At 41.8% G+C, this 16289-nt stretch overlaps 1 protein-coding gene across 3 annotated transcripts in view; it reads left to right on the top strand.

The window, feature by feature from the left end:
• Positions 1–16289, top strand: part of LOC132396875 (coiled-coil domain-containing protein 171-like) — a 449415-nt gene that overhangs the window by 40024 nt on the left and 393102 nt on the right. For all 3 annotated transcript variants that reach the window (XM_059974899.1, XM_059974901.1, XM_059974900.1), the window contains exon 6: positions 7509–7655. In XM_059974899.1, the coding sequence (XP_059830882.1) occupies positions 7509–7655 (147 nt within the window). The remainder of the gene's footprint in view (positions 1–7508; positions 7656–16289) is intronic.

Here is a 16289-nt window from a genome sequence, read left to right as displayed (position 1 = left end):
AAGTGACAAACCAATCTTTTCAAACTCCAAAAGAAATATAGTGGCTCTCTTGCCTTCTTTATAGCTGCTTTGATGATTTGGGACTAGGTTAGATCCTCAGAGATCTTGACACCCAGCAACTTGAAATTCCTCATTCTCTCTGCTTCTTCCTCTTCTGAGGATTGGTTTGTGTTCCATCCGCTTACTCTTTCTGAAGTTCGCAATCAATTTTTCGTCTTACTGACACAGAGCGCAAGGTTGTTGTTGTGATACCACTCATCTGGCTGGTGTATCTCACTCCTGTACACCCTCTCATTTCCATCTGAGATTCTACCAACAATGGTTGTATCATCAGCAAATTAAGAGGTTACTTTTGAGCTATACCTGCCTACACAGTCATGGGTATTGAGGGAGTAGAACAGTGGGCTAAGCACACACCCCTGAAGTCCCCTATCACCACTGCACTCCTCTGCTCTCCCCCCGACTTCCCTTCATGAAATTTTATCTATTCAGTGAGGTTCTTCTCCAACTCAGTCAAATTCTTGACCCTATATATTTGGTTTATGTTTTTTAAAGGTACTTCAGTTAGCCTGACTTCAGTGGTTAGGAAGATGTTGTGTCCATTATTGAGGATCTGGTTTCAGGCTACTTGGAGGCACATGATAAAATAGGCCCAAGTCAGCATGGTTACCTTAAGGGAATATCTTGCCCTACAACTCTGTTGAAATAACAGGCAGGATAACAAAGGAGTTAGTGGATGTTGTTCCCTTGGATTTTCAGAAGGCCTTTAACAAGATGCTGCACGTGAGCATACTTAACAAGATGAGTGTCCATGGTATTATAGGAAAGGTAAGAGCTTGGATAGACGAGTCACTGACTGGCAGGAGGCAAAGAGTGGGATTAAAGGGGACCTTTTCTGGTTTTCTGCCAGTTACTAGTGGTATTCTGCAGGATCTGGTGTTGGACTCCTTCTGTTACGTTATATAGAATGTCAAGATCTGGATGATGGAATTAATGGCTTCATGGCCAAGTTTGTGGATGATACAATGCCTTGAAAAAGTATTCGGCCCCCACAACAATTTTCACATATTACTCTATCATTTTCTAAATTTAAAATATATTGGAGTAGCATCATGTCAAATTGAAAGAAAAACTCCAAACCTGTCAACAATTTATGAAAAAATAAACCAAAATTGTGAGCCTGAATAAGTATTCATCCCCTTTGTAATTACTATGCTAACTTTCCTCAGGTGCAGTACTATATATTACTTTACCAGCTTCAGAAAGGGTGCAGAGGAGATTTACCAGGATGCTGTCTGGATTAAAGAGCATGTCTAATGGGGAAAGGGGATAATCATCTGCTTTGAATGGATTCTTATGAATAAATACCCTTTTTCTCTGTAAGGTTCATCAGTATGATAGATTTTCAATAGGCCAAACCAAAATGAAGACAAAAGAACATTAAAGACAAGTCAGGGACATGGTAATAGAGAAGCACAAATCTGGGGAAGGGTACAAGAACACATCAAAGGCACTGAACATTCCTCTGAGCTCAAAGGAATTCATTGTGAAAAAAGTGCTAAAAATATGAAACCAAAGCCACACTGCCTGTTAGACTGTCCCTCTAAACTTAGTCACCAGAGAAGAATGACAGTTGTAAGAAAGGTTACTGTGACACCAACAGTTACTCTGACTGAGCTGCACATGTCAGTGGCTGCAACTGGAGATGAGTTTATGGCTCCACAATCTCTAAGGTCTTGCACAAAAAGGAGTGTGGCAAGGATGAAGCCCTGGCAAAAAAAAAAGCATATCGCTTCCCACCACCACTTTCCAGCCAATCTGGCACAACTTGAGCAACTTTGCAAAGGAGGAATGGGCAAATCTTGCTCCAACACGTTATGCAAAGCTAATGTGTACTTATCCAAAAGACCACTGGCTGTAATCGCTGCAAGAGTACTGAGCAAAGGGAATGACTACTTCTGAACTGCTGACATTTCAGTTTTGAATTGTTAACATTTCTTGCTTTACAATTTTTCCTGTTATTTGGGCTGTACTGTGGAAAAAGGCGCATGTGTTTCACAGATAAAAATTCTCAGTTAAGTTGATGAAAATGTCTGGTTGTAAATTTCATTTACATTAACAAAGGGTTGGGGGCTAAATAATAGGCACGGTAGCGTTGAGGAAGTAAGGAGTCTATAGAAGGACTTGGACAGATTAGAAGAATGGGCAAAGAAGCAGCAGATGAAATATAGTGTTGAGAAGTGTATGGTCATGCACTTTGTTAGAAAGAGTAAAGGTGTAGCCTATTTTCTAAACAGGGAGAAAATTCAAAAAATACAAAGGGACTTGGGAGTCTTTGTGCGAAATTCCCTAAAGGTTAACTTGCAGGTTGAGTCAGTGGATAGAGTAGAAAGTGTAATGTTAGCATTAATTTTAAGAGTGCTACAATATAAAAAGGATGTAATGCTGAGACCTTAAGATACTGGTCAGACTGCACTTGGAGTATTGTAAGCAGTTTTGAGCCCCTTATTTAAGAAAGGATATGCTGGCATTGGAGAGGGTCCAGCGGAAATGCATGAAAATGATCCTAGGAATGAAAGGATTAATCTATGAGGAGTGTTTGATGGCTCTGTGCCTGTATTACTGGAGTTCAGAAGAATGAGAGGACATCTCCTTAAAACATATTCTTAAATCTGGTTATCACTGGTTGCTGTTCAAAATGGCCTGCATGAACTTGGTATTTATTCTGCAGCAGAGGTTGCAATACATTCTGTGAGTTATCAGTATTTTTGTGAGGTGGGGTGAATCTTCATACCACACTGTTTCAATCTCATCTGTGGCCCAGCTCTTCTGCTACCCCTCTGTATGAGCAGCTGCTTCCAGTCAGTTCTGGTAGTCTTGATGTGGAGTCAGCTGGTAAATATGGGCATCCATTGAGCCCTCTGTGTTGGGACTTTGCTCTAGTTTTCTGCATCATGTGTCAGCCTTGGATACTCTGGAGGGTTTGGACAGTCAGAGGAACCCAAAGTGTATCTCATTTTGTGTGATGTATTTAAGTACTATGTTCTTCCCTGGCAACATTCATACGTTGCCTGCAACAGCTGTCTCCCAGATGTAATGAGAACGTATTCTCTGGCACTTCTTCTGGTCGTTGTGTGACAGTCCGAGGGGGGAAAGCAAAGGAGAGTAGACAGGTAGTGCAGAGCACCCCTGTAGCCATTCCCCTGAATAATAAGTTTATCATCCTGGATGCTGTTGGTGAGGACGACCGACCAGGTGTGAGCCACGGTGGCAGGGCCTCTGGCACGGAGTCTGACCCTGTGGTGCAGAAGGATGGGACGGAGAAGAGGAGAGCTGTCGTCATTGGAGACTCTATAGTCAGGGGAGCACACAGGAGATTTTGTGGACGTGAGAAGGAAACCTGCATGGTTTGTTGACTCCTGGGTGCCAGGGCCTGGGATGTCTCTGACCGGGTGCATGACATCCTGGTACGAGAAGGAAAGCAACCAGAAGTCATGATACATGTTGGGACCAACGACATAGGCAGGAAGAGGGATGAGGTCCTGAAGTGTGAGTTTTGGGAACTAGGCAGAAGGCTGAAGAACAGGACCTCAAGGGTGGTGTTCTCAGGATTGCTGCCAGTGCTACGTGATAGTGATGGTAAGAATTGGAGGAGATGGCAGTTGAATACGTGGCTGAGGAGTTGGTGCAGGGAGCAGGGTTTTAGATTTTTGGACCATTGGGATCTCTTCTGGGGAAGGTGGGACCTGTACAGATTGGATGGGTTGCACCTGAACTCGAGGGGGAGCAATATCCTTGCTGGCAGGTTTGCTAGCATGGTTTAGGAGGGTTTAAACTAATTTGCAAGGGGGATGGGACCCGGAGTGATAGAGCAGTGAAAGAAGTGTATGGAGTAAAGCCAGATCTAACATATAGAGAGGCTTTGAGGAAAGAGCAGCAGAATAAAGGGTATAAAGGTAGTAAGGTAGAAGGGCTAAAGTGTGTGTACTTCAATGCAAGAAGCATCAGGAACAAAGGTGATGAACTGAGAGCTTGGATACATACATGGAATTATGATGTACTGGCCATTACGGAGACTTGGCTGGCACCAGGGCAGGAATGGATTCTCAATATTCCTGGATTTCAGTGCTTTAAAAGGGATGGGGAGGGGGGAAGGGGAGGACGGGTGGCATTACTGGTCAGGGATACTATTACAGCTACAGAAAGGGTGGGTAATGTAGCAGGATCCCTCTTTTGAGTCAGTATGGGTAGAAGTCAGGAACAGGAAGGAAGCAGTTACTCTACTGGGGGTATTCTATAGGCCCCCTGGTAGCAGCAGAGATATCGAGGAGCAGATTGGGAGGCAGATTTTGTAAAGGTGCAAAAATAACAGGGTTGTTATCATGGGTGACTTTAACTTCCCTAATATTGATTGGCACTTGATTAGTTCCAAGGGTTTAGATGGGGCAGAGTTTGTTAAGTGTGTCCAGGACGGGTTCCTGTCACAGTGTATTGACAGGCCGACTAGGGGGAATGCCATACTAGATCTAGTATTAGGTAACGAACTGGGTCAGGTCACAGATCTCTCAGTGGGTGAGCATCTGGGGGACAGTGATCACTGCTCCCTGGCCTTTAGCATTATCATGGAAAAGAATAGAATCAGAGAGGATAGGAAAATTTTTAATTGGGGAAGGGCAAATTATAAGGCTATAAGGCTAGAACTTGCAGGTGTGAATTGGGATGATGCTTTTGCAGGGAAATGTACTATGGACATGTGGTCGATGTTTAAGGATCTTTTGCAGGATGTTAGGGATAAATTTGTCCCGGTGAGGAAGATAAAGAATGGTAGGGTGAAGGAAGCATGGGTGACAAGTGAAGTGGAAAATCTAGTCAGGTGGAAGAAGGCAGCATACATGAGGTTTAGGAAACAAGGATCAGATGGGTCTATTGAGGAATATAGGGTAGCAAGAAAGGAGCTTAAGAAGGGGCTGAGAAGAGCAAGAAGGGGGCATGAGAAGGCCTCAGCGAGTAGGGTAAAGGAAAACCCCAAGGCATTCTTCAATTATGTGAAGAACAAAAGGATGACAGGAGTGAAGGTAGGACCAATTAGAGATAAAAGTGGGAATATGTGCCTGGAGGCTGTGGAAGTGAGTGAGGTCTTCAATTAATACTTCTCTTCAGTATTCACCACTGAGAGGGAACTTGATGATGGTGAGGACAATATGAGTGAGGTTGATGTTCTGGAGCATGTTGATATTAAGAGAGAGGAGGTGTTGAAGTTGTTAAAATACATTAGGATGGATAAGTCCCCGGGGCCTGATGGAATATTCCCCAGGCTGCTCCACAAGGCAAGGGAAGAGATTGCTGAACCTCTGGCTAGGATCTTTATGTCCTCGTTGTCCAATGGAATAGTACCGGAGGATTGGAGGGAGGCGAATGTTGTCCCCTTGTTCAAAAAAGGTAGCAGGGATAGTCTAGGTAATTATAGACCAGTGAGCCTTACATCTGTGGTGGGAAAGCTGTTGGAAAAGATTCTTAGAGATAGGATCTGTGGGCATTTAGAGAATCATGGTCTGATCAGGGACAGTCAGCATGGCTTTGTGAAGGGCAGATCGTGTCTAACAAGCCTGATAGAGTTCTTTGAGGAGGTGACTGGGCATATAGATGAGGGTAGTGCAGTGGATGTGATCTACATGGATTTTAGTAAGGCATTTGCAGACGATGCAAAGGTTGGTGGTGTTGTAGATAGTATAGAGGATTGTCAAAGATTGCAGAGAGACATTGATAGGATGCAGAAGTGGGCTGAGAAGTGGCAGATGGAGTTCAACCCGGAGAAGTGTGAGTTGGTACACCTTGGAAGGACAAACTCCAAGGCAGAGTATAAAGTAAATGGCAGGATACTTGGTAGTGTGGAGGAGCAGAGGGATCTGGGGGTACATGTCCACAGATCCCCAAAAGTTGCCTCACAGGTAGATAGGGTAGTTAAGAAAGCTTATGAAGTGTTAGCTTTCATAAGTCAAGGGATAGAGTTTAACAGTCATGATGTAATGATGCAGCTCTATAAAACTCTGGTTAGGCCACACTTGGAGTACTGTGTCCAGTTCTGGTCGCCTCAATATAGGAAGGACGTGGAAGCATTGGAAAGGGTACAGAGGAGATTTACCAGGATGCTGCCTGGTTTAGAGAGTATGGATTATGATCAGAGATTAAGGGAGCTAGGGCTTTACTCTCTGGAGAGAAAGAGGATGAGAGGAGACATGATAGAGGTGTACAAGATATTAAGAGGAATAGACCGAGTGGACAGCCAGCACCACTGCTTGATACAAGAGGACATGGGTTTAAGGTAAGGGGAGGGAAGTTCAAGGGGGATATTAGAGGAAGGTTTTTCACTCAGAGTGGTTGGTACGTGGAATGCACTGCCTGAGTCAGTAGTGGAGGCAGATACACTAGTGAAGTTTAAGAGACTACTAGACAGGTATATGGAGGAATTTAAGGTGGGTTATATGGGAGGCAGGGTTTGAGGGTCGGCTCAATATTGTGGGCCGAAGGGCCTGTAATGTGCTGTACTATTCTATGTTTCTCATAAATTTTGTCTCCACAAGTAATTATCCTCCTTGAGAATCACTGTTTTTGGTCACCCTCTGATATTTGATGTAATTTTCTGGAGAGTACTGGTTATTGCTATTTTATTCCTGGCAACACACCTGCAAATTCAGCAGCTTACAGCTTGAGCTTAGAACTTGAATCTGGAGGTGTTTATACTGTCAGCCAGTTCTCTAGACTCATGAGCAAGGATCAGTACTTAGTTCTTCCAAGTACAGCAAACTCTGCTTTGTGTTGTCTTCTATTTATTGGATTCTAGTACATTTGTCATTAAGCTGTTTTCCAAGCTTCTTGGGATCTTGCACCACTAAAAACCTGCAATTTCATCATTCTCACATTGGCACAAGAATGCATCGGGTACTTGTTCTCTTGTGTCTTTTTGCTCCATTTTCCTTTCTGTTTGAAGTTACAGATTGTGGCCGATGATATTTTTTGTTGCTGCAGATGATGGACAGCACTTTGTGTTTATTAACTTCTGATCTGAAAAAAAATCTATTTGGTAAAATAGCAATGCCGCACTGCATCATGGAGGATATTCCTTGTGGATACCAAGGCAATGAGTTTGAGTGGATAATATAAGTTTATCCTTTAAAGTTAGTTTGCTTATCACTTGTTTTGAACACAATCTAGCAGCTGCATCCTTATTTTTCCATGCTCTGTGAGGAAATTTGAAGCCTGTCTTCGATTTCCTTATGTAAACTGCGAATTCCTTCTACTCCTTTCCTATCTAGGTATCTGATAAATATAAGATGTTTTATAAATGTTCAAAATAATGTAAGGTGCAATGCACTTTTATCACAAACACTTATAATGGTCTTATGAAAGTGATGTAAAACTAAAGTACAAAAAAGACTTTTATCTAAATATTTGGAGCCATTTTTGAAAAAACAATATCAATTAAATTGATGAATTTATTCTACCTTAAGGACCAGGAGCAAACGTTCGTTCAGTTGCAAAAGCGATTAAAAGAGCTAGAAGTTGAGCGCAGCAATCTTTCTGATGCTTTACGAAGACAGGCAAAAGAATTTGAGTATAGCACTGATCGAGAGGAGCGTCTGAAAACAGAGCTAGAGGTAAGCTGTTCCTTGGACTTCGTTAGAAACATAGAAAATCTACAGAACAATACAGGCCCTTTGGCCCATAATGCTGTGCCAAACATGTACTTTAGAAATTACCTAGGGTTACCCATAGCCCTCTATCTTTTAATCTCTATGTATCTATCCGAGTCTCTTAAAAGACCTGATTGTGTCCTCCTCCACCACCATTGCCGACAGCCCGTTCCACGCACTCATCACTCTTTGTATAAAACGAACTTACTCCTGACATCTCCTCTGTACCTATTTCCAAGCACCTTAAAACTGTGCAATCTCCTGTTAGCCATTTCAGCCCTGGAAAAAGCCTCTGACTATCCACACGATCAATGCCTCTCATTATCTTACACACCTCTATCAGGTCACCTCTCATCCTGCGTCGCTCCAAGGAGAAAAATCACGCAACCTATTCTCATAAGGCATGCTCCCCAATCCAGGCAACATCCTTGTAAATTTCCTCAGCACTCTTTCTGTGGTTTTCACAGCCTTCCTGTAGTGAGGTGACCAGAACTGAGCACAGTACTCCAAGTGGGGTCTGACCAGGGTCCCATACAGCTGTAACATTACCTCTCGACTCTTGAACTCAATCCCATGGTTGATGAAGGCCAATTCACCGCATGCCGCCTTAACCACACAGTCAACCTGCGCAACAGCTTTGAATGTCCTGTGGATTGAGACCCCAAGATTTTATTGATCCACCAGACTACCATTAATGCAATATTTTGCCATCATATTTGACCTACAAAAATGAATCACCTCACACTTACCTGGGTTGAACTCATTTGCCACTCTCAGCCCATATTTACATCCTATTGATGTCCTGCTGTAACCTCTGACATCCCTCCACTATCCACAATCCCCTCAACCTTTGTGTCATCAGCAAATTTACTAACCCATCCCACCACTTTCGCATCCAGGTCATTTATAAAAATATGAAGAGAAGGGGTCCCAGAACAGTTCCCTGAGGCACACCACTGGTTACTCACCACCATGCAGAATTTAACCCGTCTACACCCACTCTTTGAATTCTGTGGCCAAGCCTGTTTTGGATCCACAAAGCAATGTCCTCTTGGATCCCATTCCTCCTTACTTTCTCAATAAGCCTGGCATGGGGTACCTTATCAAATGCCTTGCTGAAATCCATATACACTACATCTACTGCTCTATCTTCATCAATGTGTTTAGTCCCATCCTCAAAAAATTCAATCAGGCTCGTAAGGCATGACCTGCCTTTGACAAAGCCATGCTGACTATTCCTAATCATATTATACCTCTCCAAATGTTCAAAAACCCTGACTCTCTGGATCTTCTCCATCAACTTACCAACCACTGAAGTAAACCTCACTGGTCTATAATTTCCTGGGCTATCTCTATTTTCTTTCTTGAATAATGGAACAATATTTGCAACCCTCCAATCCTCTGGAACCTCTTCCGTACCCATTGATGATGCAAAGATCATCGCCAGAAGCTCAGCAATCTCCTCCCTCGCCTCCCACAATAGCCTGGGGTATATCTCATCCGGTCTCAGTGACTTATCCAACTTGACGCTTTCCAAAAGCTCCAGCACATCCTCTTTCTTAATATCTACATGCTCAAGATTTTCAGACTGCTGTAAGTCATCCCTACAATTGCCAAGGTCCTTTTCCATAGAGAATACCAAAGCAAAGTGCTCATTAAGTACCTCTGCTATCTCCTCTGGTTCCATACACAGTTTTCCACTGTCACACTTGATTGGTCCAATTCTCTCAAATCTTATCCTCTTGTTCTTCACATACTTGTAGAATGCCTTGGGGCATTCCTTAATCCTGCTCGCCAAGGCCTTATGTCACCTCCTGGCTCTCCTAATTTCATTCTTAAACTTCTTCCTGCTAGCCTTATAATCTAATCTCTGTCATTACCTAGTTTTTTGAACCTTTTGTAAGCTTTTTTTGTCTTCTTAACTAGATTTACAACAGCCTTTGTACACCACGGTTTCTGTACCTTGCCATCCTTTCCATGCCTCATTGGAACGTACCTGGTTGTTTGCCTTCAGTTTTGTACTTGATTGATACCTCTTCAAAATGAAATGTATATCCAAAGCTTAACTATATTAATGGTACTTTTGATTTGGAAGTTACTTGTTCAGTGAGTGAAAAAAGAAGCTGTGCATGCCCACTTGAGGCTTCCTTCTCTGCCACTATAAAGGCTGTCTTCCTGCATATATCAGGTATAGTTTCTCCTGGGAGAAGGTGATGGAACAGTCAATTGCTGCTCTCCTTGTTTTCTTACTGAGGCTTAGCAAAGAGCAGGTATACTAAGCCTCATTAACAAAGCAAGGAAAGCTGCCGCAGAGCAGCTGGGGGTATAGAGAATGGCATGGGAGGGTGAGGGAAAGGGGAAAGAGTAGGAAGAAGGAAGGGAATGGGGTGTTTCCAATTAAATACATCATGCAATAAAACATACCAAACAACAGCTTTGTCTAACAACTACTTTATTTGTCATTACTGATTCAAATAACTCAAAAATTCACCACATAGCTTTAAGTAATCACCCAATGTGCCACAAGGAGCAACAGCAATAATTTCAATCTTTATCTGTATGCACACATTTTCTTAATTTCTTCAAATTGCTGCTGGCACCATCCTATAACTATTTTCGGAATCATTTGGTTACTAAATTGTCAAGGTATTTATGTGAGATTTGTAATCTGTCAACAAGTACTTTTCCAAAGTATGTCAGGCCCCAAACACCCTTATCTATTTGTCTTCGCAATAGCACACAGTTTATAATGAGAGAGTTCACAGCACTGAAATGTTGACTTGACTATGTCCTCAATTGAATTGACCACTGTTGATTATATGAACTTTCTTCACTGTGCAATACCATATCCTTTCAAAGCCCGATGGAATACTTGACATAGCTCTGGCTGCTGTGGTGTGTGCAGGAGTGAGGAGTAAAATAAAATTCACTGAAAGGGAAGATTTCCTAAAGATAAAAAACTTGGTCTTCAAGCCGTTGAATTGTATCTTGCCAAGGCAGAATATGAAGTGTTGTTTCTTCAGTTTGTGTTGGCCCTCATTCTTGCACTAGAGAAAGCTGAGGATGGACAGATCAGTGTGGGAATGAGAAAGGGAATTGATATGGCGTGCAACTGACAACTTGGGATGTCCATTGTGGACCAACCATTAGTGCTTTGCCAAACTGGTCACTTATTCTGCATTTAGGTTCTCAAACTTTTGTTAGGTTTAGGGATTTGAAAGCAAACAGTGTCATTGAAGAAGTAGGAGAGAACTTAAGGAATTAGAAGGCTAAATGTCTCCTTGAAATGTTCTTGGTGAGTCAGATTAAAGAGAATACCAATTCATTTTGTATGAAGAAAGTCAAAGAAGATCATTTGTATTACTAGGAAATGGAATTCTGTATTGCAGGTCAACAAGGAGAATGACTTGGGGCTAGGGTGATCAGTATACCACTCCCTGATATTCAGGGGAATGATGATATCAAGAAAGGTGAAACAAGGTCTTTTGAAGGACATCTAGGTTAATAATTCACAAGCATCTAAGGGGATTGATCCCAGTAAGAGCCAAGAGAGAAGATTTCTGGGACCATGACAGTGATCTTTGTATCATCTTCAGCCACAACTGATGTCCCAGAGGAATAGAAAATAGCTGCAGTTCCTTTGTTTAAAAAGGGCAGCTGATTCAAAACAGGAAATTATAGTCTGGTGAGTTTGAATTCCTGGGGTAATGATTTCAGTATTGGAGAAGGAAGGAGCTGGTCCACTGGACAGACTCCATCTGAACCATGTTGGGGCTAGAGTCCTGGCAAATTGTACATGTAGGGCAGTGGATCCAGTTTCAATTTAAATATTAGGCGAATGGGTTCAACAGAATATATAAAATGGGAGTAGAGCACAGGAGAAGTTAACAAAGTCTCCAGAATAAAATTAATAAAGGGATATGAATTTAACTTCAGGCAACATGGAGACAAAGTTGAGAAGATGATGAATGCAGGACAGAAGGTGTTATACTTGAATATACACAGTACAAGAAACAAGATAGAGTTTATAATGGAGTTAGAAATTAACTGATAGAAGATCACAGATGGGTGCTAAACAGGTAATTGGGTAGAAGCATTGGGGTGGCTTTGTTGGTTTAAACAAAAGCAAATACAGGTTGAGTACCCCTTATCTGAAATGCTTGGGGCCAGAAGCTTTTTGAATTTTGGAATATATAATGAGATAGTTTGGGATCGCTGTCATTTCAAACTCTTTAATGTATGTGCTACTAGGAAGCAGTCTTGTCTTACACATGTTCATCATATATGTATGTAGCCATCTTACCGGGGCTTGTAATGAGACTTGGCTGATTAGCTAACTCTGGCTAACAGCCACGTAACTCAGCATTGCATGGGTAATAGTGAGAAGGCCACCTTCAATAAGCAAAATATGTCTGGGGTCGGTATTTTTTGGTTTCAACCATACAGGAAAGTTGGAATGTTCTGATAAGGGAGCAGATATTATGGCAAATACCCTATAAATTATTGTTCACCAGAAAATACCAGACCTTACACCAGCATAAAATTAAAGTGTAAGTATATTTACCAATACAGGCAGCCCCTGGGTTATGTACGAATTCCGTTCCTGAGTCTGTCTTTAAGCCGGATTTGTACATAAGTCGGAACAAGTACATCTGGTATTATTTAGCGGCCGTTAGTCAAACGTTTGTCTTAGTATATAGTATATATTTTACCTTTCTATGCATATAAAACACTTAAGAAACGTATGTATTCCAATAATTAAACTACTGCGTTGCTTAGTAATAACTATAGCTTTTATCAGGGCAGGGCCTTTCACATGCTCCATCATTCTCACTTTAACCGTTATCCTTTAAAATTGTTCCGATCATTAACCAACTGTAGCCTAAATGCTTTTCCAATGACCGATGGAGTTCCACCTCTTTCCAAACGCTTTATTATTTCCACCTTATTTTCAATTGTGATTACTTCCCGTCAATGGAACACTGCAGGCGGCGGGTCCTGAGCTGCACCGGCTCCCAAGGTCTGCCGGGTCCTAAGGACCGCCACACTGAATTCCCCGGGTCCGAAACTCCACCGCACTGAAACAGGCTAAATGGGAAAGTGAGGGCTGTGCTGGGTTTGGGTATTTGATCCTCCACAATATTCCACATGGGAATTTAAACTGGAGGCGGCAGTGTTTTTTTTATGAGGTCGAGTTGCGAGCTCGACATCAACCTGGCACGGGAGCGGTCTGTCACTAAATCAAACTTATGAACCTCCGTTCTTGAGCCCAGCGCTGATCTCACTGCACCACCAGCCGACTGCAACGGGGGTGGGGGGGGGGGGAGGGGGAGGAGTTGGGGTGAATCTTTCTAATAAAAATTTAAGCCAAATACAAAGTTAAACACCCAACACAGTGTCAACGGCAATGACTTAAAATGGGGGACGGCGTCGCGATCCAACTTAAAATGGCAGACGATGTTCTCCTTCCTTGGTTCGTAAACACAATTTGTCCCTAAGTCGGACATTCGTAACTCGGGGACTACCTGTATTTCAACTTTAACAACAATTGATAGGAAAAGAAAAGAAGGGCCCATTACAGTTAAACTAATCTAAATGTGCACATCAATGTTTGAAGTAGTTGGGTGTATTGCTTTACTCAGGGCACTGAATCCACATCACCAGCCATAGTTTGAACTTCCTTCGAAGAACATTACAAACAAACTGGCTAACTCCAGAAGTATTGGCGCTTTCTCCTTGGAACACTCGTCTGCACAAAGCACTTCTTGCAGTAGGGTCTCCCCTTTGGGTGGAATCCTCCAAGTATCTTCCCTTGTGCTTCTCTGTACCTCCCCTTCCAACACCTCCCAACCAAAGCCAGACAACTGTCCCTCAGAAATCTGATCCTACCCAGCTCTCTTGAAGATTCCATGCTATCCCACTGAACAGAACATTACAGCACGTTACCAAGATAAACTCAATTGGTTGGCACAACATTTCTAGGCTGTGCAAGTGCTCCTTATCTCAGCCGAAGCCAAAACACTAGTCTATGAGGCTTAACTAACAAAACACACTGCATTTGCAGAAAAGCTGCTAAAAGCATAATAGCATAGCAGTAAAAATCCAATAAGACAATGAGGTTCTTAACCAGTTCCTTACAGTACTTAACAATAAAAATTATTACATACTATCATATAATGAAAATATATCGAGAGCAGGGTAATAAATGCAGCTCTGCAGCATTGGGAGAATACCTGAAAAAGGCAACAGTACACTGGTTTTGTAATTTACTTTTTTTTTGGTTTTATGTAAGGTATAAAAGCAATCAGCATTATAGACTGGTTTTGATGTTAGATTATCATCTGTGATGATCTCACAAACATCAGTTAATCTCTTTGCTGCTTCATGACTAGCAGACATTTTATCTTTAAAAAATGTTTATATCTTTAATTTGTGTGCCTTTTCTTAAATTTCTGCAAACTTTGAATTTTCAGTCATGATAGATCTTTGGTTGTTTCATGATCAGCAGTCGTGCACTCTGTTGCTCACAAATGCATTCTTTCAATATACGATAGAGATCTTAATATTTTGCTTTATATGGTGTTTTTCTGATTTTTCATTAACTTATATTCATCACGTATGTGATATCACTTCTTAGAACTATTTGTAGTGCATAGAAACCTGTGCATTGCCTGGGAATCTTCCCAGTGCTTTGTGGAATTTTCCATTTGTGACATCATGTCAGCACTTAAAAACAATTCAGATTTCAGAGATTTCTTGGATTTTGGAATTTCGTATATTCTTTACTCAACTTGTGCTTAGAAAAACATGACATAGGATCAGAATATGTAGAATCCTTGTTACCAGAGAGACTGAAAGGGTAAATGTCCCTGATGGGAGTTGAATAAAAACAAGACATAGGAGCAGAATTAGGCTATTTGGCTCATTGAGACTGCTCCACTATTCCATCATGCCTGTTTTAATATCTGTCTCAACCCTATTCTCTTGCCTTATCCCCATAACCTTTGAGTAGGTGTCCAAATAGTGGCCACAATGTGGGATGGAAGTTATAACAGGAGATAGAAAAGGAATGTAAGAAAGGTAATGATATAGAGCTAACAGGGACTTCAATATCCAGGTAGACTTGGAAAATCAGATTGGCACTGGATACCAAAAGAAGAAGTTTGTAGAATGCCTATGAGATGACTTTTTAGAACAGCTTATGATCAAGCTCACGAGGAAATGGCAATTCTGGATTTTTTGTTGTGCAGTGAAACGTAATATGATTAGGACGTTTTTAAGATAAATTACTCCTTAGGAGGCTTTTTCACAATATGATAGAATTTACCCTGTAGTTTGAGGGGGAGAAGAAGAAGCACTGTAATGGGAGGAGGTGGTAACTGTGGATGACAAGGGAATTCAAAGACAGCATAAAAGCAAAAAGGAGAACTGAGAAATTCTAAGGGTAGAAAGACCCTAATGGGAGTTATCTACAGGCCCCCAAACAGCAGTCTGGATGTAGGGTGTAAGTTGAATGAAGAGTTAAAATTGGCACGTTGCAAAGGTAATGATACAGTTGTCATGGGGGATTTCAACATGCAGGTAGACTGGGAGAATCAGAATGGTACTGGACCCCAAGAAAGGGAGATTGTGGATTGCCTCCGAGATGGATTCTTAGAACAGCTTGTACTGGACCCTACCAGGGAGAGGGCAATTCTAGATTTAGTGTTGTGCAATGAACCAGATTTGATCAGGGATCTCGAGGTAAAGGAATCATTAGGAGGTAGTGACCATAATATGATATGTTTTAATCTACAATTTGAGAAGGAGAAGGGAAAATCGAATGTGTCAGTATTACAGTTGAACAAAGGGAACTATGGAGCTATGAGGGAGGAGCTGGCCAAAGTTCAATGGAACAATACCCTAGCAGGGAAGACAGTGGAACAACAATGGTAAGTATTTCTGGGAATAATGCAGAAGGTGCAGGATCAGTTCATTTCAAAGAGGAAGAAAGATCCTAAGGGGAGTAAGGGGTGGTCGTGGCTGATGAGGGAAGTAAAGGGCAGTATAAAAATAAAAGAGAAGAAGTATAACATAGCAAAGATGAGCGGGAAACCGGAGGACTGGGAAGCTTTTAAAGAGCAACAGAAGATAACAAAAAAGGCAATACGCCAAGAAAAAATGAGGTACGAAGGTAAACTAGCCAAAAATATAAAGGAGGATAGTAAAAGCTCCTTTAGATATGTGAATAGCAAAAAAATAGTTAAGACCAAAATTGGGCCATTGAAGACAGAAACGGGTGAATTTATTATGGGGAACAAGGAAATGGCAGATGAGTTGAACAGGTACTTTGGATCTGTCTTCACTAGGGAAGACACAAACAATCTCCCAGATGTAATAGTGGCCAAAGGAACTAGGGTAAAGGATGAACTGAAGGAAATTTATATTAGGCAAGAAACGGTGTTGGATAGACTGTTGAGTCTGAAGGCTGATAAGTCCCCGGGACCTGATGGTCTGCATCTAAGGGTACTTAAAGAGGTTGCTCTAGAAATCGTGGATGCATTTACAATGTTCTATAGATTCAGGAACAGTTCCTGCTGATTGGAGGGTGGCTAATGT

This window comes from Hypanus sabinus, chromosome 7, assembly GCF_030144855.1.
Source record: "Hypanus sabinus isolate sHypSab1 chromosome 7, sHypSab1.hap1, whole genome shotgun sequence".
Classification (NCBI taxonomy): domain Eukaryota; kingdom Metazoa; phylum Chordata; class Chondrichthyes; order Myliobatiformes; family Dasyatidae; genus Hypanus; species Hypanus sabinus.
This window is presented reverse-complemented; position numbering and strand designations above follow the sequence as displayed.